Source organism: Clarias gariepinus, chromosome 18 (assembly GCF_024256425.1).
Source record: "Clarias gariepinus isolate MV-2021 ecotype Netherlands chromosome 18, CGAR_prim_01v2, whole genome shotgun sequence".
Classification (NCBI taxonomy): Eukaryota; Metazoa; Chordata; class Actinopteri; order Siluriformes; family Clariidae; genus Clarias; species Clarias gariepinus.
In genome coordinates, this window is record NC_071117.1 from 8,640,051 (window position 1) to 8,664,239 (window position 24,189).

The 24,189-nt window shown below is 40.0% G+C and overlaps 1 protein-coding gene across 1 annotated transcript; it reads right to left on the minus strand.

Moving 5' to 3' along the window:
* Window positions 1-1,712: 1,712 nt before the first annotated feature.
* LOC128506921 (somatostatin receptor type 5) lies at window positions 1,713-22,032 on the minus strand. The gene is made up of 3 exons (XM_053477541.1): window positions 20,795-22,032; window positions 3,848-3,907; window positions 1,713-3,682 (listed from the first exon to the last, which is right to left on the minus strand). The coding sequence occupies exons 1-3, from the start codon at window positions 21,932-21,934 to the stop codon at window positions 3,608-3,610; spliced, it is 1,275 nt and encodes a 424-aa protein (XP_053333516.1). The 5' UTR covers window positions 21,935-22,032; the 3' UTR covers window positions 1,713-3,607.
* Between the last annotated feature and the right edge of the window lie 2,157 nt (window positions 22,033-24,189).

The window sequence follows — 24,189 nt, forward strand, 5'->3', positions numbered from 1 at the left end:
AGGTCACTTTGTTGGAATCTGCTCAAGGCTTTTGTAAAGGATGATACTTTCTTTATCATCACGAAGAGGAGGCACTACCCGCTAACTGCTAAAAGAAAAGTCATTTCGGTGTATCATGTGATCACACGACCTCGTCTCGCTACGCTAAGTTTGCTAGAACACAGTGTTTGTGTCAAGTCGCTACCGTTATCAGAAATGCCTGATGTTCTTGAGGCGAGCACAAACTAGAAATGATCTGGAGCACTCAGGACTGGGACGGAGCCAAACGGTGCCAGGCCCAGGCTGTATTACACTCTTCACACACTCTTACACTCGACTGGCATGATAACTGATGACGCTCATTTCACAGTGTTCAAGGTTATCTTGATATGATTTCACAGAGACACTTTTTTTGAAGGAATTATACAATCCTTGCGACGGCGCTTTCAAATCCGTGAAAAAAAAAAAAAAACCTAGCAAAAACAGATTATCATCCAGAACGAAGGACAGGCAGCAGGAAGAGATCCAGAACCGTGATCGCTGGAATCATGGGCAGATTTATTTTGGCTAACAGAACCTTTAACTGTGCTTATTATTGTTTCCATAGCAACAGATTATTCACAGGGACTTGTACTGAAGAAACACAATGTTTGTGCACAAATATATGGTAGGAGTCTCCAGTGTCAGAGATAAACCTGGACTTCCTCAGGACAACAGAGTTTAAGCTTTCCCTGTTTGTTCTATTTATTTTAACAGGGAGGAACAAATTTGGCTGGGGGAACGACTTCACTCAGTCACTAATTCTCTATTGCGCTTCTCCCTGCGCAGGGTCACAGGAAGCCTGAAGCCTGTCCCGGGAGAGACTCTGGGCGGGAAGCGGGGAACACCCTGGATGGATCCATCACAGGATACACACATACCGTCGCATACGACAGTGAATTTGGGGATCCCAGTTAGCCTAATCTGCTTGTACTCTTTAGACTGTGTGAGTAAACCGGAGTGATTAAGCACACAGATGCCAAGGAGGGAAGCGATTTCTCAACCATGGAGGTACGAGCCCACAGTGCTACCAAGGGAACAACCTGTCTACTTAATTCCTTAAGCATAACTATAAACGGATAAAAAGGGGCATATATATTTTTTTCCGTTTGTTAGTTTTTTCTCCCAAATGTGGCAATTAATCACAGCTGGGCGTTTTATTATATTCAGCCGTTCACAATGTGTATTTGTTCGCAATAGCTTGATGGTCATCTGTCATTTTTTCTACATGTGAGACATAAAACATAAAACATCGCACAAAAAAGAGTTTCACAAATAATAGAGGTACCTTTCTGATATATACAGCAACAAAAACTTTTAACACACACACAAAAATACAAAATATTCTGCCATTTTTGACAATCTGACATGTTCTGTTCATTTGGTTGGATGACGGTGTGTGTGTGTGTGTGTGTGTGTGTGTGTGTGACAGGTATGAACATCACTGCAGGCTTTAGGTTTATATACACAGATACAAAACATATGTATACACTTGACAAAAATCATAATGCAGTGAAAAAATGCTCAGAGGACAATCAGGCCGACATTTGATTACAATCCCGAATTAATATCCGGAAACATTTATTTATTTATACAGAGGAATTCAACACAACAAATAGAGAACCAGTAATTGTATGAGACAATAAAAAAAAAAGTTTAAAAAAAAAAAAAATGTTTTTTCACATTTAAAAAAAAAAAGAAAAGAAAATTAAGATAAAATCCATATCAGAGCATCTGTGTGTCTATACATCGAGCGCTGTGACTCCACGTCTTCCCTTTAAGACGGGAAAGGCACTTCATTACGTTTAAACTATATACACTGTAACCTCTCTCTCATGACGGCTCCTTTACATCGCATGGGCGTTCACATCTTCAAGCCCAAAGGGGCGTGGTCTCATGGAGTGTGTTACCCCCCCCCCAAGTGAAGTAGGGGGGCATGGCCTATGTGAATGTGTCAGTCTCTGTGAAGGGGGCGTGGCCTATGTGAGTCTCAGAGGAAGGGGCATGGGCTATGTGAATGTGTCAGTCTCTGTAAAGGAGGCGTGGCCTATGTGAGTGAAGGGGGCATGGCCTATGTAAATGTAGCAGTCTCTGTGAAGGGGGCGTGGCCTATGTGAGTCTCAGTAGGGGGGCATGGCCTATGTGAATGTGTTAGTCTCTGTAAAGGGGGCGTGGCCTATGTGCATCTCAGTGGAGGGGGCATGGCCTATGTGAATGTGTCAGTCTCTGTGAAGGGGCGTGGCCTAGGTGAGTGTACGTCAGTCCCAGTGAAGGGGGCGTGGCCCCAGGGTCTGTCAGTGTTAATTAGGAAGATGTGACTTGTAGCTGTTAGCCTCAGTAAAGGGGGCGTGATCTTTGTAGGCATTTGTCAGTTTTAGTGAAGCGGGTGTGGCGTCAGGGTCTGTTAATGAGAAGGATGTGGCTCTTGAGTGTTTTACATCTCAGTGAAGGGGCGTGGCCTATGTGAACCTCAGTGAAGGGGCGTCAATAAGGAAGATGTCAATAGGAAAGCTTATAAGTGGTTTATGCCTCGGTGAAGGGACGGGGTATTTGTAAGCATGTGTCAGTCCCAGGTCTGTCAGTGTTAATAATAAAGATGTAGCTTATATGTGGTTTACGTCTCAGTGAAGGGGGCGTGGTCAATGTAACCATGTGTCAGATTCAGTGAAGGGGTGTAGCCTCCATGCTCTGTGATTAAAGCTTACATTTTCTCTTCAATAGGCAGGAAACAACAAGTGCATTATAGCATGATACATCACAGTCTGTTTAAACGAGTCTCATAGTAACTCAGCGTCCCTAAATTCACATTTCAGTAAAAAAAAATTATAATAAAATGGAGGGATCACAGAGTCATGGCTTCCGAAAGGCTCTCGGGGCCGAGCGTTCCTCTGGCTACGCCTCAAATCACACACCTTTGTTTTGAACAGTACGTCCAAACAGCAGGCCGAGAGTCAGACTTTGGACAATCCAGCGGCCTGGCAGCTGCACAAATCACTTCAGCTACATTCTGCTAAGCACAGACATAACTATTTATTTTTATTCAGTTTTTTTTTTTTAAGTCTGTTGTTTTCATTCAGTTCAAAAGAGGTTGTTGTGTTGAAAGCATGCAGGGATGATGATGAGGAACACACCATCGATCATTTGGCATAGATCCACAAACCTGTGGTCCAGATCAAGCACGGTGCTGAAAAACAACTAGGTGTTGAAACATTTCCAATATGTCCTGCAGGGGGAAGCGGAGTGCGAGACGAGATGGAGCAGGTGATAGCGGAGAACGGGTATCGGATTTGGAGGCTACTAATTCGGTTGTAGCAGCTGTGTGTGTGTGTGTGTGTGTGAGAGAGAGAGAAAGAAATTGATAAGTTATAGGTTTGTCAGAATTCTGCATCTCTGTTTAATCAGGAGCAGCAGCCCACGTGTCAGATCGCTACGCTGCAGCCTCCCGCCGAGGAACTATTGATTTCCTTGATGAACTTCATAGAAGTTTGTAAAGTCTCACTCTCGCCTCCTACAGAGCGTAAAGACAGCACTGCGCCTACACCTTCCTCCGTGCTCCAGTCAGGACCACATACCCAGAATCCTCTCCTCCTCAGAGGTCACGGCCACAGTCATGCGAAGGACAGGGCGGAGTCTCAGGGGGTGGAGTCGGTGTCTGAGGCCACACCTTCAACAGGAAGTGACGACAGACCGATTTATGGGTGGATGGAAAGACAGAGAGAGACAAAGAGAAAGAGGATAAGAGGAATAATAATAATAATGATAGCAGTGAGACAGATAAAAGCAGAGAAAGGACAGGAGGCGGGGTTTAAAGCGAGGACTGGCCAATCACTTTGGTTTTCACTGGTTGCAGTTTCGAGGGTTGACCCGAGCGTGGCTCCAGTTCCATGTCCTGCGGAGACACAGAGAACACACTCAGTGACAGGACAAGTGGACGCTTTATAGCTTCACCTACATTTAGATGTACAATTATGTGTTTTGCATAAATTATTGCCCCCCCAAAACCATAATCAAGATTTCAACCTTCCTCAGTTCAGCGAGCCAACTTTTAATATCTTAAATTTGTATTCTCCATTCAGATTTTAATTCATTACCTAAAACAGCAGCTCTGACACTTGAGAATCACACAAGCAATGTTACTAATGCAAGGGTTTTAGCATGTTTTTAAACATTGTTTCCATGGTAACATTTTGGACGTGGAAAATAACCCAGAAAATCATGTGCAATCATCATCAAAGTCATGTGGTCCTATAAAAGCAATACGACTTCAGAATGGTAAAAGCAAGTCTGCTTTATCACACCACAACACGGTAGTTGATCATTTTCCCGTGGTTTATTCCCTACATCAGTTACATGTGCACTATTTGGAAATGTGTTAAACATATTATATGGTCTACTTTTACAAGACAATGTTGAATGTGCAGAGATGAGTTTACACTCATAGGACACAGGGACACACACACACACACACACACACACACTAGGCCTGCAGCGGTGTAGCAGGGCAAGAGCAACTCCATTAATGATAATGAGAACAGCTTGGCCTTGTTATTACTGTAAATCTAATTACATGGTCGTACACACACACACACACACACACGTATATAAGGAAAAGCAGAAACCAGACATTTCACCTATGATAGTGCGCACCAGCGAGCAGCAGTTTCACACATCAGCGATAAAATTCCAAATAATTTGCTGTAATAGATTCAGAAATTGGACCCGGCTGGAGATCATTTTCAAGCATTCAGGAAAAATAAGCCGAAATGACTTTATATGGCCTTTAGCAAGATGATCCCTATGATAAACAACTCCATCAACAGCTATTTTGCACGAGTGATCCCTAATGCCCCAAATACCACAAAACCAGAACTTCCAGTTCTCCCCATATGTAAACTATGCTAATTCATCGTATGTCTCCTCACTACCCTGAGCGTCCTCCTGCTGAGAATGACGTGGCAGATTATGCTGATTTATTACTGCTGAGAAGTGTCTTCTGTGTGATTTGACAGATTTCGACTTTGAGAATCTCATAGTTCACCCTAAAGCAAGATTTACTGAAGCAGCTTGAGTTGCGGAAAGGGTTTCACCTAGCAGACTCAACCAGTGTATGAAAAAAAACACTGTAACACAGCCTGTAAAGAAAAATGTCTCTGGTTTTCTAAACATGAACCTCTTTTGAGACTCCAATCACACACTTTTATGTACAGTAGAGGATTTAGCTCTGAAGATTTTATCGAACCAGGTCCTAGCCTTAGGGCTGGAGATGTTTGCTTAGATATACAGTATGAACCAAAAGCCTGCATCCATAGCTTTATTTCCAAATATACGAAATGAATCAAACCAAAGGCCACTCCACTTGGGCTGATCTGTCTGTAGTCTGCATGAAACATCAGTAACATTTAAAAAAATGTTTAGTGTTCTAATATCCAGCGTATTTACACAAGTGATAGTAGTCAATCTGAGCATTTGCCGTAATTTATACTTTAACGCAATTTTCACTTACTGACCCAGACTTTTGGGGGAAACTGTATTAGATTGGCTAGCAAACTGGACTTGTTTATATATATATATAGATATACAAGATATATATATATCTTGTTTTGTCTTTTGAGCACCCTCATAATTGATTTTAATAATGAATCTCTAATCCTTTAATGTTCTTCTTTACTTTTCGGTAGAGCACCAAATCTTAAAATGTATTGTAATGAAAATAATGAAAAACGTTTTGGACATAACCTGAGTAAGCCATCTCTACCATTTGGTTGAGGGTAAAAACATCCAATGTTAACAAAAAACACTTGACGGCACTGTGTCTTTAAATTGTATACCTCATAGCACACCACAAGAAATAAAGTAGATCTATTGCCCCAAAGCCATTTGCTCTGTTGGGCCTCCATACAAAAAGTGGTGAAAACAATTATTACTTGTAAATATATGGATACCTACCATGAAGCGACATCTCAACCATTTGGAAGAGGCCTACAGTATACTGGGGTGCGGTATTGCTAGGCTTTCCCATTTAAATGGGATCTTAATTAACAACCCACCACTGGTAGTTTTAATATTTTGGTGCAAGTCGATTAAATACTATCCAATTTCTAACTGACCTGTTAGTGTTTATCTTGTCAGAGAACGTGGAGACAGTCGCTACACTATGGACAAAGGGAACCTGGGGCTGAAGCAGCATGGGGTTTAAACACAGGACTGTTCAATCATATAGATATTTCTTTACATTCTCTGATGAGGATGGACACAGGGTAGACCTGAGAATACACAGTCAGGTTGAGAAACATGTCATTTTTCCTATATTACTTTCTCTCACCTCACAAAGGTGTAAACTGACTTACACATGGCTCACTAAACACAGGACTTTTTAACTGGCTGTTTAACCTTTTTTTTTATTTGATTTTTTATTCTTATTTTTTTATAAAGTTCAATCCCCTCAAACACAGCGAGATATCTATATTTAAAGGCCAGCACTGCCCTGTCTCCACATTTCACTTTTATAAATCTAATCATGGGGAACCAAGATGCGACCTGTGTCTGACCGAGTCTTCGCATGCAACCTCAAGGGCATCCCAGGCATAAAATGAGGTCTCATATCACCCTGTGATGTCTGCCTGTTAGTAAAAACACAACAGTAAAATGAGTTTATGAAAAATCCAGGGATCGTTGGTTCATGTTACCGTGGTAACCAGACCGTTCATTATTTTTTTGTGCATCTTCAATAAGCTCTTAATTCTGTAAACACACATTTGGGCAAGTGTCTCTAATATTTCTGATTATGAGATTATAGCCAAGCAATTATAAGAATGTTTTTAAATTCTTTTCTAGAAAATGGGAGGGTAATTGGCTATTTCTAGAAAGAATCGCTTAAAGTTAGAAAAATCATCAATCATAGAATAAAACATTTTCATTATGACTGTCTAACAGGAGGTGAAAAAAAAAATCATTACAGCAAAATCAGAGAGACACCCCTCATTTGTTCATATTAAATTCAATTAAAGAAATGAAACCAAATTTTTACTGCGACAGGCTGCAAAGCGCCAATAGATACCATTCAAAAAAGGTTAATTATGTAACAACCTCATCTTCTTATAATAGGAAACCCTAGATAAAAGCACCCCACGTTTATAAAAAAAAAAAACACACACATGTATGAAATCCTATTTTCAACAATAACCATAAAACAAAGTGCAATGAAACAGCACCTTTGCAGGAACGAGAACCTGCAAGACAATTTATTCACACTCATCCGGCATTGCAGATGAGCTCCTTTGTGCCCCTGGCTGATTTGGACGGCTAGTTTATAATGAAGTGTTCATCTGAGCAGAGGACTGTAAATTGACTCTGGGTCAGAAGGTGTTTGATCTGTGATGCTGCAAAGCCTCGACTTTGTTGATTTCCCCATCGTACCCACTGCAGAAACGATCGATGGAAATAAAGAAAATCACTGCATATAAGGTGTCCTCAATAAATTATACATACAACTATATCATCACCCAAAAAAAAAAAAAAGTTTGACGTAAAGCTCTGGTCTGACGATCATCGGGTGGTCTGGGAGTCGGCATAATTGATTCTGTTGAATTTAATTCTGTGAGCACATGTGACATCTGCTTTAACAGAACCAAGATCAACCCTGAGCTTGTGCTAAGCACAGACCAACGTGACAGGAAACATGAATCATATTTCAAATTTCAGGGCAAAGTGAGAACCAACGAGACAGACTACAAGGTTAGTTTATAAGACGCTACGCAGACCTCAGGTACAGAAGTGTAACTCAGTGAGATTTAAGATTTTGACCCCTAATGTACTATATCATGACAATTTCAAATGCTTACTCATACAGAAAGTCTCTTACTTCATTTAATCACTATTTGGCTACTTTAAAAAACAGAATTAAACAATCAGCATCTTGCATTTCTCTGTTGGAACTAGATAGCAGATAGACTTAAAATGACATTTAATAATGTTTGCTGCCAAAGAGCACAAAAAAGTTTTGCTAGCAAAATTAGAGAATATTTTAGAAGTATTATCGACTGTAGTTCACCAGAACAATTCATCCTAGTAAGGTTTAACCTGCATGCATTAATTAATCCATCCATTTATTCATCTATCCAAAAAAAATCCATCTGTCCTTCAAATCATTTCCCAATCGCAGTTCTTACAAGAACAGTATTGTGTCAAGTTCATTTGCAAAAACCATCAAGCACCATGATGAAACTGTCTCTCATGAAGACCCTCCCAGGAAAGCAAGACCAAAACTTAGAAATTCATTTAGAGTTACCAGCTCCAAAAATCAAAAATTACCAAACAGCACCTCAGATTGGAGCCGTTATGAAGCTTTACTACGGTGGCCGTGAAGTGCAAAACAAATTAACAAAACTGAAAACAAAATAACAAAACCCAAAACAAAATAACAAATTTAAAACCAAATTAACAAAACAGAAAACACATTAAAAACCAAATAACAAAACCCAAACTTTTTTTGTTTTGTTGTTTTGTTTTTGGCTTTGTTAATTTGGTTTTGAATTTGTTAATTTGTTTTCCGTTTTGTTAATTTGTATTGCACTTCTCATCCAGTCCGATACAAACCGGAAAAGGTAGGTATAGTTAGCGAATGAAATGCTTACCGCTGATTGGACGAGACATCTGTCCCTCAAGATATACAGGAAGTACTGTAGTAGTACTGCTTCCATCTACTGTATCTATCAATCCATCCATCTTTTCTTCAATCCATTTATCCATTATTCCATTTATCAGTTTATCCATATGTCCATTATTCCATCCATCCATCTATCCATCCAGTAATTCATCTATTTATTTATCCATCTATTCACTCATTCATCAGTCCACCCATGTATCCCCCCCTGATCCATTCTTCCATCTATCTATTCCTCTTTTTATCCATTCTTACAGTATATCCATCCATCCAAGTTGGTCCTCTTTAAAGACCTTGACTCAACCTGAACAACCTTTTAGTTGCCTTTTCTGGAAGGCTGGTTACTTGTGCAGACCGGGCTGTCCCGAGGATGCCTCTGATCTGTCAGTACACCCAGGTACAGCGATAATAAAACAGCAGACAAGAATAATCAGGCTGGTGCCATGGTCCCAAGTCCATTTTTCTCCAGCTGTATGCGTTCCTCAATAACATCTGGATCTAAAGTTCACCATGGACCATGCACGATGAACGACCCGTCCTACACTGACAAACAGCATGCTCTGCTGTTTCTTCCAGATTCTTATAGATAAGGTATGCTCAGCTGTCTAGGTCAATATTTATGCTTTTGACCTTTTCTTTGCATTGATTTTTCCTGTAATGAACTCTAATTTTGAAACATTATTTATGCTTAACCATGAAGAAAGAAAAAACATTACCCTGTAAGTATTGACTGGATAAGGTTGGAGGTAGTGCCTGAGATCCAGGACATTTATTTACTTTTTATTCAAAACTACTTCATACTGTATAGAATTTCAGTGGCATAAAAATTCCTTATTTCCTTTCAACACAAGGCAGAGACCCTGCATAATTTAGAACCCTGCTAGGCTACAATGAATAATTCTAAGGGTTTTTACATATTGTGAAATTCAACAGCTACTTTTACACTTGAATCTTCGTTGTGAATTTTTTTTTTTACATTTCTAGAAGTGTAAATCCATACAAATCCTCCACTGAGTGTAATAGTGCACATGCTAGCACACGGATTAGCATGCTAGGAAACAAGGCTTAAACATGACTTGGCAATAAGTTAATCTGTGGTTAGAGCTGTTTGATTTAATAGGATAAATAAATAAATAAAAATGATGTCATGATTATTTTGCCAAACATTGCACAGGGCACTGGAGGCTCAGTGGTAGGTGTTTCTCCTGCCATGCGGTAGGCCCGGGTTCGATTCCCAGCCAGTGCCCAAACCCCAGCCACTGGATGCAGTGCCGGTCCCAAGCCCGGATAAAATTGGAGGGTTGCGTCAGTAACGGCATCTGACGTAAAAACCTGCGCCAAGCTTGTATGTGCGGACTTAATTAAATGACCCATTTTTTATTAAAAGCTAATTATCTAGGGTAACAACAAACAATCTCATAAAGAGGATGTTTCTATCCATAAACCTCTGTAGTCCAATTAGGGACTATGGAGGCCAATTGTGACCACCGTGGTAGGACCTTCAGTCAACATTCAAACACTACGGGCAATTTGGGAACACCTAATAGATTAGTCTAATTTGCATGTTTTTGGACTGTTGTTGGAAATCAGAGCACCCGGAGGAAATCCAGCAACCACAGGGAGAACATGCAAATTTCATAAATCGAACCCGGACCCTGGAGATCAAAGGCGACTGTGCTAACAACAAAGCCCCGGTGCTGCCAAAAGGATGTTTGCCAATATTTATTTAATTTCTTTGCTGCTGTTACATTCAATTATTTGGTAAAGCTAGATGTAGGACCATACAGTATATTGTCTATGTCTATGTGTGGGTGTATATGTCTTAATTTCTTTAAAAAAAAAAAAAAGATATCCTATGATGTCATGGTAACAAGCTCGCCCCGTCTTTCAGAGCCTAGAGAGCACGGATTGGCCAAGCTTTCTTGGTTGACGAAAACGATAGATGACATTCTAGCACTCTAGTTCTAATGACGGGTGGAAATGACTATGCCTAAAAAAAGTGAAAAAATCACAATATTTTAAATCTAGTTAAAAAAAATAGTGTGTGTGAGTGTGTGTGTATTGTATTTTTTTTATGATTTAATCTTCATTTCATTTCATTCAGCAGAAATGTGTGGTTTCCATTCACGCTTTTAACTATGATGAATAGACCTTGTGTCATGTTCTGCTTTACTCCTATCACAAATAAATCATCACCTTGAATAATCTGTTAAAAAATGACCCAGGTGTGTGTGTGTGTGTGTGTATGTGTGTTTGTGTGTGCGTGGTTAAGCACTCTCTTGCTCATGTATTTCTGTCATTACAAAGACTGAATGTTCTGCTAATGACAGGAATGCGTGACGTTAGTGACCTTGTATGGACGTTTGATGATTTCCGTCCCAGTCAGCAGAACGTGTTCGGGTCTAGGCCTAGGACAGTTTAAGCAGCTGTTATCTGGTGGACATGCTGTACAGGACTGACTGACGGAGGAAATCCGGTATAACACAAGCACACCTCTACCAGAAGTGAGCCAAACATGTGGCCCACATCAGCATACTACACAGGCTTCAACATACATTTAGAAATATTCACTTATATAGATACTCACATAGGGGCAGGAGAAACTATTATCACTAACCAGCATGTTTTTAGGGAGTATCAAAAGCTCCAGAACCCCAATCTTTTGAATAATAAGACAGCAAAACAGCCTGCTATTACACAAGTCCATTGAGTGTGTGTATGTGTGTGTGTGTGTACATGTGCATGTTTGCATGGGAGTGTGGCAATAAAGAGCTATGGAGTGTCTTCTGAGTGCTTGAACATTTATGCAGATTTGGCAGACTTGAGCTGTGAAGCCTCTGGATCTGTCTGCTCTGCTTCAGAAGCTCAAGCATTGCGAAACTGGATTCTGTCTAAAGCTGGTGTTACATTCCAAGACTTTCACCCTTTACCACTTTAAAAACTCCCTGGCTTTTTTTCTGGAGGCTTTTCTATCAGCTCGAGTCGATAGCGAGAACTGTAATTTATCAGTCTTCCATCATAGCTCCTAGATTCAGGCCAGGATGGCTAAAGTCATGGCTAAAAAAAAAACTGGATTTAATGAACAAATGTCGAATCTTTAGTTTAAAAAATAACAAAAATCACCCCTTTTCACTTACGTCATCATATATTTTTATAGTGTAGGTATTAAAAAGGTAGCACGGTGGCTTAGTGGTTAGCACTGTCGCTTTGCACCGCCAGGGTCCAGGTTCGATCTTGACTGTTGCAGTTTAGAAGTTCAACTGAGTTGTTAACGGTCAGGACAAGTGAAATACATAAAAAAGTTCTGGGTACAGACCTAGTCCACATGTACTTTGGATTACGAGTATTTGAGATCAGTTCCCAGGTGATGCTACAGCCATATCCTTTGCCAGAAGCCTAGAGAGCATATTGGTCCTGTTCTCTTGACATACTGGCATCAAGCACATGGGACAAAAACAGGTGGCGATATGAACGTAAATCACTCGCTGTCTAAGCAGTCCGAACCAATATAGGGAAATTTAACCCTTTAAAAAAACACTCTGCCAAAGCACGCCGAAACGCAATGTAAGCGAAAAGAAATCTACGCTCCCTGAGCATGCGATACCAATAGATGGCGATATAAACACAAAAACACAATGTCTATGCACGGTGAACCAACAGGTGGCGATATAACTGCAAAACAAACGCTATTACTAATTCTTTTTACAAATGGCTAAGCACAGCGAACCAACAGGTGGCGATTTAAATGAAAATAAAACAAACACGCCGCCTAAGCAAACAAAGACCTATTTGTCGGAGTGCAAGCCCTTGAGGTTCTACATAAAACCCTTCAACGCATGGTTTATCTTTTGGACTAAAAAACTTTTTTTTTTTAACATTTATAACAATGAAGTGAATTCGGATGTGAGTGACGTGTCGGGTGTTTGTATAATCTGGTGGGAATTTACCAATGATACGATGCATTCAAGGCTTTAACTGGCATACTGTACACATGACCATACACATGAACAACACATGACTAGATGCCCATGCTGGTGTGCATAGTGTAAGAATCCAGATGTGCACTTCTGGAAAGACAAAAAACAGAACAAAAGAAAGGAATGTGGCCAGTTCCTGAGGGAGTTATCATTATAATGGATTATGAAAATGCATGTGGATCAACAAGTATTGACAAATACCACATGTATTCACATCAACACACACACACACACACACACACACACACATGTACACAGAGCCAGCGTGTAAATCTGAAGCAGTCTGATGAAGTCATGTGCTGCATAACCCTCTGCATTCCACAAGTCGATCCACTGGGAAGGCTTTTACTCTTTCACACACACACACACACACACACATGGTAGAGAACAAAAACATCCCCCCAAAAAGCAAATCTTTCTATGTTTGCCTTTTTTCCTTTGGCAGGGACCCACTTCTGTCTCACGCCAATAAGAATGAGAAAGTTTCTCTTCCAGCATCATAAAAGTGAGCTGGAGAGGAAGAAGGAAAGGAAAAAGACACAAGGAAAGGAAAAGACGTGAAAGAAAATTAAACAAAAAAGTAACAAATAGGGGAGCGGAAATTGAAATTAAAGCGGACAGATGCAGGAAGAGCGGGTAAGACATGAGAGAAGCTAAGGATGTGCAGGGGTAGGGAAGGACGTGAGAGGAAAGGAAAGATGAGAGGAGAGACGGAAGACGTGAGAGGGAAGAAAAAGATGTAAGAGAAAAGGAGAGACTTGAAAGAAAGAAAAAGATGAAAGAAAATATAATGTAGGAGGGAGGGGGAAGTCTCAATCATAAGACATGAGGGACAAGACGTGAGAGGAGAGTGAGAATAAAACGTGAGAGAAGAGAGGGGATGAGACGTGAGAGGAGAGAGAGGGGATAAGACGTGAGCGGAGAGCGAGGATAAGATATGAGAGGGGGAAAGAAGAGGGGATAAGACGTGAGAGGAGGAAAAGAGAGAGGGGATAAGACCTGAAAAGAAATGAGAGAGAGGGGATAAAATGTGCGAGGAGGAGAAGGAGGATAAGACGTGAGAGGAACTTGGCGTGTGTTGCAACCCGTGAAGTGATGAATGTGTTTTGGACGAGGGTTCTGCTACATAATTGGGATTTGTTCGTTTGTTATTTATTTTCTGTTCTGGCTCGCAGGCTGGGATTTTATTTTCCCCGTTTCACAGCTCACTGTGAGATTTACTCGACGTGGCTGGTTTTTGGTTTCACTTTAAAAGCCTGCACTTTTGAACCTTATTCACACGAGGCACGCTCACACTCCAAGTCCATCATATGGGGGATGTGTACATGTATGTGCATGTGTGTGTGTGTATTGGGGGGGGATTATTACACAGACCCCACGGGGGGACATTAGGGAAAAGAACTATACCAAGGGGCCCGCTTGATGTAAATCTGCAGTGTGACGAATGCGTTTGGTGATTTACACTGGATCAACACGTGCACACCAAAGATCCATTTGTCTGAAAACTTTTACATACAGCTTTAGAAAAAATGGACGATGTTGTTATTTACTGTATAGCGAGCATTTGCAGTACATTCCCAGCATGCCTAACCGACACACCAGGAAGGTCACGCTGTAACGCAGTATTCGCGACCTTTTAAGGAACTGCGTTTCTCATGAAATATGAACATGACAGCTGTTGTTCATGGACGGTTACACATCTGCCTACATCATTAGCATTAGAGTCAACAAGACAACCCCGACAACCCTGTACAACACACACACAAACAAAACACGCTTATGCTCTCACAGTGATCATTTTTGACACACTTTCTGTTTAGTCACAAGCTTATATATATATATATATATACTACTATTACGTTTGAAGCCATGCTTTCATCAAAAACGACGCCAAACCCCCAACATAGAGCTATGTGGATCTTCTCATGTTCACCTTCATCATGGATACAGTATATACCAGAAAGCTGAGCCTATGTACACATGGTAACAGGTGAATAGATGTATGTGGTGGTTGAGCAGAGCAAATGAGGTTGGATGTATGAAATACTACGTATAAGATGACTAGAACATCCATGATGATTTCAGGATAATTAAGGACAGAGGTTATTATAAAGTAGTGTAGAAGTGTATTTGTTTGCATGATAAGTTACTGAGGTTAAACAGCTTAAAATTAGCTAGCGTGGCAGTTCCTAGCACTATGGCATACACCATGGTGGATATTTCACCATCAGTGACACCCAATTCAGTACCACGTCAAATCATTTTTGTGAATAAAAGCAAAAAATAAATATATTCATACCAGGTGTCTTGTGTACAACATGGCAAAAACCCAAAGCTTGGCTATTAAAAACTTAATTCCTACTGGCAGATGTCGGGTTATGATGGGTAGCACTGGGGCTTTTTACAGTACTGTAGGTTAGCAGAATTTACTTATAGTAGTTAATGTTCTGGAAACGTTATGGTTCATTTTTTTTGAGAATGTTCTGACAACATTATAGCTAATGTTTCAATTGATGTTCTGTAAATGTTTTGATTTATGTTTTAGAGAACATTTAGAGCAAGTTCTGGTTAACATTTTGGTTAATAGTCTGGGAATGCCATGTTAACCTTGTGGGGAATGTTCTGGGAATGTCTTGGTTAATGTTTTGGCAACGTCATGGTTTACGTACCTTGTGAGTTATGTTTTGGCAACATTTTAGTTAATGTTTTAAAGGGAATTTTGGGAAAAAAAATTTGGGGACATTTTGGAACAATTGTTTTTGTTAGAGAATGTTTTGGGAATATTTTGGTTAATGTTTTGCAGACTGCACTGAAAAGGCTTTGGTTAATGTTTACGAGAATGGTCTGGGAATTTTTGGCTAACGTTTCATTTAATGTTTTGGGGACTGTTTAGGGCTGTATTTGGTTAACCTTTTGGAGAATGTTCTGGGAATGTTTCGGTTAATGTAACGTTTGGAGAACAGTTTTGGGAATGTTCTAAAAAAAAAACATTCTGTGACCATTTTATTTTATTCATTATAATATTTTAACAAGGTTTGTGAAATGTTTTAAGAACTATATTTGTAGGTTCAGGAAACATTCTTAGGTAACAGTCTGGGAATATTTAAACAGAGTACCCAAGCAGATCTCGAGGAATGAGATCCCCCTTGACTGGACCTAAAATGGACTTAAGAACCATCTTGAAATTTTGGCATGAACAGATCAAAATGCTTATTTTTAAACAAAACAAATGGATTCCTATGTTTTAAAAAACACAATAGAGAATTACTCATAACTCATGTTTGAGTGAAGAGCTTATCTTCAATGAAGATAATGTTCTTCAAAATAATTTTTTATCTGGAATGTTACACTCACGTTCCAGTTTGGAGTGACACTGGTTAGAATTTTCTAGTGTGAGGTAAATTGTTGTAAGCTATTCCAGAATTTGTAGGAAAAAAAATTGTCAGCTATCGTAACCTACAATTATTAGGAAATTGATTTAACCCAGCACTGGACACATCTAAGACACCCAACACCGACCCTGCCTTCTAATCTCCCATCATGCTGAGTTCAGTGCAACCTAACACTCTTAAACACACAAAAAACCCTCATCCACCAGGTGTAAAGTATCATCTGAAGAAAAGCATTCACTTGCTGACGCAGGTGAGGCTGATTAAGGTTGAGATTAAACTTTCAACCCCAAAGAATCGTCAATTGTCAGCCAAATATGGTTGGGTTAATCACATATGCGTCGGCCAAATTTGGCCTGAATAGTTAGGGGCAATCTCTGGGACATGACTTGCAGAAAGAACGTTGTAGACAAAATGATTACTGTGGTGATTGTCAAGGTCGGATTTCTTTCCGCAATGTCGGTCTGACACGCTAAATAGCCAGCGGAGTAAGGTTATGTCACATGTTAGGAAAAATTATCACAGTTATTATTCTCAATTGATATGACGTATTATTCTCTAATAACTATTCCGTTTTGAAAAGTTAATTGTAAACCGTAATGCCTCCTGGGAAGGTTATGTTTCTCAGACCTGAAGTGACAAAGTTGTTTTGAACCAATAAAGTAATAGGACACTTTGGGTGAGACAAGGACATGTGTACAAGGTTACATTAAAAAGCAGACTGCAATGCAGATTTTATAGAGTGGTGTATCTCCAGGCGAGTTGGTGAGCGCTCGTCTATAACACTCGATCGTTTCATAGCACCCAATGGCGTTTACCCAACAGTAAAACCTCCCTAAAAAACAACTAGCTGGTGGATTGATGGGCTTGGACCATGGGAGGGAAACAAGTTTGTTGTTGTTGTTGTAGATATGTTATATGTTCTAGTTATGTTACCAAAATCACGTTAGATTTATCAGGTTTAGATCATTTAAGAACAATCCTGGAGTGTGGGAAAGCTCCCTGTGAAGACACACGGAAGAATCCCGGCAGGTCACAGACAGTGTGGAGGTGTGTTGGTGTCTGGGACTTATTTGATTTGTTCATTTGTTTATTTTTTTTTCTGCATATGGCCTCCGTGCTTCATGCTACAGTGCTCTTGTGGACTTTCAGTCTATGGCCTTTAGCAATGCAACACCTGCCGCTAAGTATTAACCTCACAGTCCCTCCATCTCGCTAACCTGGGTGAGATAACATCAGAACTGCGCTGCCATGCTTGAAGAATTGCCTTCAGCCTTGCAAATAAACAGAGTAAAGACATAAGGTCAAGTTTATCATTTAAAAATCAGAAGAAGCTAATTATAATCTTAGCTTATAAAACAAATTTATAAGCTAAGATTATAATTTAAGGACCTAACTGTACAGTTTACAGTCTAAACATTTAAGTGGGGATTTTAAATGTTTACAATACAATGGCTGGCGTGTAATTTACATTAGAGGTTTCAAATGTAAACAGTTTAACGCTTAAATAGCCTCAAAATGTTCAATTACTTTATGTTTTAATGTGTCAAGTCTAAATGTGAAAACCGCCACAGAAAGCTTCAGACGATTTACAGGCCTAAATATAAAGGTTACAACATAAACAGTAAACTCACAAAGGTAAATGTTTTAATGTTCAATTTACAAAGTTTTCATCTATCAATTGCATTATAATATTTTTTATAAGTTTTTTTTTTACAAGTTTAAATATGAACTTTCAACAATAAATGTACACTATAAATTTATAGTGTAAGGTTAATACATTATAGATTCACATGTAAACTTTAGATTTAAATAATATTGGGCATTAAAGATTAAAGAGCCATTTTACAGTTAATTTTTTTTTTACATTTACAACATATTTTAAATCAGCTGTTTTTAAATGTCCAGCTGACGCTATTATAAATTAACCTTATTTTTAGTAAGGCATTAAAAATTAAAACATTGTATTTGTACTAAAGGTTTTAATCCCAGTTTTATAGCAGGAAAAAAATCAGGGTTAGATTGTTAAAGTTTAAATGTAAAGTTCATACTGTGAAGGTTTTCGTTACTATTTAAATGATTAGGTTTTTTTTATAACAAAAGGAGTGAAATGTTATTTAAAATGTGGTTCACAGTGTAGAAGTTTATGTTTATGTACGATTTAATGTGAAGTTTATAACATAAGGACTTAAATGAAACTTTGCATAACTTGTTTAATTGTTTTAAAGTTTTTAGCTTAATGTTTGAATGTGTACTTTATGCTAATATTTTTAATGGTAATCTCAGTAATCTAACTGATACTAAACACAATTTAAAATAAAACAATTTAATTTTATACATCAGCTACCATGTGAAAATTAATTAATAACAAGCATTAAGAGTTTTAATTTATTATTTAATTTATTAACACTATAAATTTTACAAAACTAAATACAAATTTACAATGTTATGGTTAAATGTAAAGATGCTGTAAAGTAATAAAATGTTTTCTTTACACCTTATACTTTTCACTATAAAGATTCATATGTACAGATTTTCTTTAAATAAAAGTTTGCATTACAAAGGATTAATGATGTTTGGAGACCAAAACAGTTTTCATTGCAAACTTGACAGCAGGTGCCAACGTCACTGTTTTTTCTATCTAAGTTTGTAAGGAAGTGAAGGTGATAAATAACGTGCGTTCTTCCCTTCGTGTCCCTTTCAAGTTGCCGGGTCAACTGGCAGAAAATTTATGCTCAAGTGCCCTACAAGTCACACTAAACCATCAAAGTTAGAATGAGATTTACCATGCAGCACTGCATCAGATAAGGTGACGGGTCTAAATAAGGGCATGTCACCAGAGTGAGAGGAGAAACACACACACACACACACACACACACACATGCATACACATGCACACAATGGAAACCCCCCCGCCCCACCTTCTAAACCGAAGTACCACCATCTGAAATAACGTAGTGTGTACAGGATTATACTGACACTTTATGCATGCCATTCTAGAACAATGACTGAGAAATACAACTTGGAAAAACAACATGCACGCACACACACATACACACACACATTCTTTAAGTGTGTTGCCTATGTTAATTGGTTTGGTTGACCGTTTTTTGACATTGAGGTCTTTAAATGCTCCAGAATTGTTTTATGTACACAAACCTCACTTCTATTTTGTCCACAAACACACATTAGTATGTACAAACACCCACCCGTACAGCCAATGAACAGACATTGTGAATGAGTGAGGGTTCCTGGCTGCTCTGCACGCAACTACTTGTGCATATCTATATCGGCTAGAATTTCTAATATTGAGGATGTCCTCATTGTTCTACCAACACAGCTCTGATCCATCAAGGTACGGAATCCATGAGAGCTCTGAAGGTGTGCTGTGGTATCTGTGGCACCAAGCCATCATCAGCGGATCCTATAAGTCCTGTAAGTTGTGGGATGGGGCCTCCATGGATTTGACTGAGTCCAACACCCTGATTTCTTTGTTCATGTTCCTCAAAACGTTCCTGAATTCCTGTGGGCGTACGGACTGTCCGGCTAAAAGAGGTCACCGCTCAGATTCTTACGCTTGCCCATTTTTCCAGCTGCCAACACATCAACTTTAAGACCTGACTCACTCCATCCCATCCCTCTAAAACAGGTGCGACTGTAACAAAATGATCAATGTTATTTACTTCATCTGTCCATTGTTTTAAACTCATATACTTTATAAAGATGTCACACACACACACATACAGCTTAGATGCACAAAGTGATGTTTTGCACACACACGCTCGAGCTCGCTTGACGTCAAGCAAGTTAGTGTTCAATGGGCCATTCAGATAAGGCGACAGCTTTAAATAAGGGCATGTCATCCATTTAAAGGACACAAACACACACACACACACACACACACACACACACAGTGCATGTTCAGATATTGTGCCCACGCGTACATTCTGAATTTGCCTAGCTACAGGTGCCTTTCTATCCACACAGGCAGAGTTTCTGATAAGCCAGAGTTCACAAACTCGACACAATGGCTTAAAGTTAGCTAGGTTTCTAGTGAAGACTGGCAGCTGATGTGTTAAAAAATATATTTACCTAGCATTACGTTGCTTGACAGCAAACCTAGCGACTAATTTTGACTTATTAGGCTAACTTAAGTTAATATAAGACGACCTAACTTGCTTGCAAACTTGACTACTTGTTTACGTAACATTCCATAACATTAGCAGAGTAGCTTCCAAAGTAACTGGCAATTACTGTATATTACACAATAGCTCCTGGATTCTGGTCAAATGTCAAATATGTTGATAAAAATGATCATGTACTGTATGTCAAAGAAAAGCATTAACCTACGGCAATTATACAGTTTGTAACCTACCTAGCTTTTACACTCAGTCACCGCTTTGTAAAATTCTCAGAGCTTGTTTGAAAAACTTAATAGCTAGCTTGCTAATAGACACGTAGAGTTTAATTACACAATACAATAATTTAGCTAGCAAAAGTTGGATAGTTAGTTGGAAAACATTAGCCAGCTATTTAGCCGAATAAGATTAGCGAAGATTAGCGGCATAGCATTGTACATTACAGTAGCTTCTGTATCTCCTAGTGCTAAATGATGATGCTGTGTAAATAAAATGATTATTCATGTAATGTTAAGCAAAAAAGGTTAAATAAAAAACAAAGTTGTGATAGTAAAATTATCAACCAGGTGACTGGTGTGTGTGTGTGTGTGTTGTTGACAATTGACAAACCTGGTTCTTCTGCACATGCCCATTGACGTGGTCATTCCTCACTGGCAGGAAGCTATCGATTGCGCTCATCTTATCAGTGCGTGGTGCGCTCGGCTCCCCGTCCTCTACGCCATTCGCCCTGCGTACACACAACACCTTTCGGAAACTCTGCCTGAAGTTATCAGAGAGGAAGCCATAGAGAATCGGGTTGGCACAGCTGTTGGCGTATGTGAGGCTGACTGAGAAGAAGTAGACGCCCATCATCACGCTGTTCTCGGGTAGAATGGATATGAGATTGACGATGTTGACCACATAGAAGGGCAACCAGCAGAGCACGAACGCCACCACGATGACCACCACCATACGCGTCACCTTGCGCTCAGAGCGACGCCGCCTCCCAAATCCTGCCCGCGCTCCCGAAGCCTTTACCCGCACCACGATGAGCACGTAGCATGCACATATCACAAGCAACGGCGCAAAGAAGCCGAGCACAGATGTGTAGAGGATGAACGCCACTGGCCAAAAGTTGCGCGGCTCTGGCCAGCTCATGTTGCAGGAATTGAAATTGTCCTGAACGTCAGAGAAGATCACCACCGGCAGCACCACGATGAAGGATGTGGCCCACATTGCGGTGCTCACCACTTTGGCCACCCGGGGTCGACGCAGCCTGCTGGAACGCAGTGGATGAACAACGGCCAAATATCGGTCGATGCTCATCACAGTAAGGCAGAAGATGCTCGTGAACTGGTTGAGCGAATCTGTTGTCATGACTACGCGGCACAGGAAGGATCCAAATGGCCAGTACGAGAGGACGTTCTGTGTAGTCAGGAATGGCAGGCCCAGGATGTAGAGCTCGTCAGCCACAGCCAGGTTCAGGATGTAGATGTTGGTCACGGTCTTCATCTTGACATACCGCAGGACCACATAGATGGCCAGCGTGTTGCCTACGAGCCCGACGATGAACACGATCAAAGATATGGTCGCCGTTATCACCATGCTGCTGGCGAAAAACGGCAAGGTCTGGTTTGACATGCTGTACGACTGGTTATCCATCGTCCTCGACATTATTGGAGACGAAAGAATACCAGAGTTGAATTCCGATGCGTTAAAGCTCCCCATGAGGGGATCCTCCCCCTGGCTCCATAACCCACCCGGCTCCATGTTGAGAGCGAGACGGAGGAGGGAGGAATAAAGTGAGCAGAGAAACCAGGCGTGACAGTGGTCTCTGGCACTCGAGGGACGCTGTTAGAGGCACTGGCCGCCTTTAGTTCTGTGAAAAGAGAAGAGGAAGAGACATGAGCATGAGACTGAGGCAGAGAAGAATCAGGGAGGGTGACAAAGTGAGTGATGACTGAGTGATTGAGAGTGTGATGTCCAAAACACCCACGGCACAGATTTTACTTGCTTTCGATGCAGCGTTAGTCAGTGCTGTGATTCAGTCGAGGCGGTTCACCAGGCGATCTCTGAAGAGACCCCAGATTGCACTCAAGAACCCGCGCTAGCTATCGCCTCTCCTGGTTATCTCTTTTTAAAGTTGTACGTGAACCTAAGCAGAAAGCTATACATCCTAGATGCTTCTTCCCGCAGGACTGCTAATGTTTCTTTTTTAGTTTTGTGTAATATTTGCTTTGTGCTTAATACCCCGTAACAGCCAGCGATGATTACATTAGCATTGACTGACAAAAACCAGACCAACAACCTTTTTTAATTGTGTGAGCTTGTTTGGGTTTTGTCATAAGAACACATAAAACAGTGATGAGACGTAACCCCGGGAACAACCTTTCTAGCTCTTTTTTTTCTCCTAATTACAGCTTCCAAATTAAGTTCTTTTATTTATAAGGGTAATTTTGGACATACAGTAAAATTAGGCTACGTCCTAAACCCTAAACCAAACACGTCCACACCCTGACGGTCATTAAGCCTTTTATCTCCTCTTAAACTACCCATCAGTCTTTTGTTTGTTTGTTTGTTTTGTTTGTTTGTTTAAACAACTACTGTACTAAGGGTTTCTACGAAACAGACTCCTCCTTGCTTAAACCTACAGTAATTAGCCCTAAAGCTCTGGCCGAAAGCTGCAGCTGATAGTGAGGGTTATTCCAAAAATTCATAGCTTACATAATTCCGCTGAAGATCTGGTTTTACCGCACTAGCTGACAAAGCGCATGTGAGCGTGTTTGTGTGAGACTGTGTGTGTTGGGTGAATTGACACCGTGAGATTTACTCCACAGGAACTGCGGTCTTTGGGTGTGTGCGTGGAGGGGGGGGGGGGTATGCTGTGCTATACAATACATCTGGTCTATATAACACACAAAAATGTGCACAGGGTAACAGAGAGTGTTGTTTACAACCCAATGTGGCTGATCCCAGGACAGCAAACACACACACGCACAGTTAATGTAACACTTAAAATGATGACTTCACACATATTCTGCTGAGGCCAACTGGACACAGTTCAACACCACAGCTTTTAACACAACACCGTGCGAGTTATTTCCATGCTATTGGTGTTAATCACCATGATTTAAAACAAATAAATAAATAAACACTTCTACATTGTAGGTGTTTATTTTGGTCAAGGTTTACAATGTAGGGGTTAATGTGGCACGGTGAGAAAAACAGCATATGTCTACGTTTTAGGAGTTAATACACCACACTAAGATGATAATTGTACATTGCAGGCATTAACCCTTGTACGGTGTTCGTGTTTTTGTTACTCGTGTTGCTCTGCTTGGACACACAGCATTATTGGGTTTTAAAATCTCTACAGCCACATACTGTACAACAATGTAGTTAAACATATTCAACAGATGTTATTCAACAGATGTTTACTATATCTTAATTACGATAAATATTGATTTATCTTTGTTTTATCATATTTATCAATAAATTAATCAATTAATCGATTAATCAAAATAGATTATAATCCAAAGATTCAGGTGCAAAGAAAAGTATGTTTATCTTGACAAATATAAATGAAAAAGTTTATATATATATATATATATATGTTTATTTCTTTGAACTTATTTTGAAATTAAGCACGTCCATGCAAGTCGAGACCCTGCGAATAGATCCAATATTCCAGTATCCATACCAGTCTACACAACACATCGATCCAAGCCTGTTCGTGCCAACCTGTACAACAGACGAGAGTCAGAGGTTTACCAAGTGTGTATGTGTTTGTGTGTATAACCAGAAGGATATAGTATACATGCCTCAAGTGCAAAAAAACAAATGCAACACCGTCAAACCGAGCACACAATCCAGACTAGGATTGAGGAACGACGTGTCCCTGGATCAAACGCTCTTCTTCTTTTTCTGCTTATCATTGAAGCTGATCGTTGAATTTGTATTTCTTGCACTTGAGGCATGCATACTATGCTGTTCTGGCTGCTGACTGGTAGCACACACACACACAC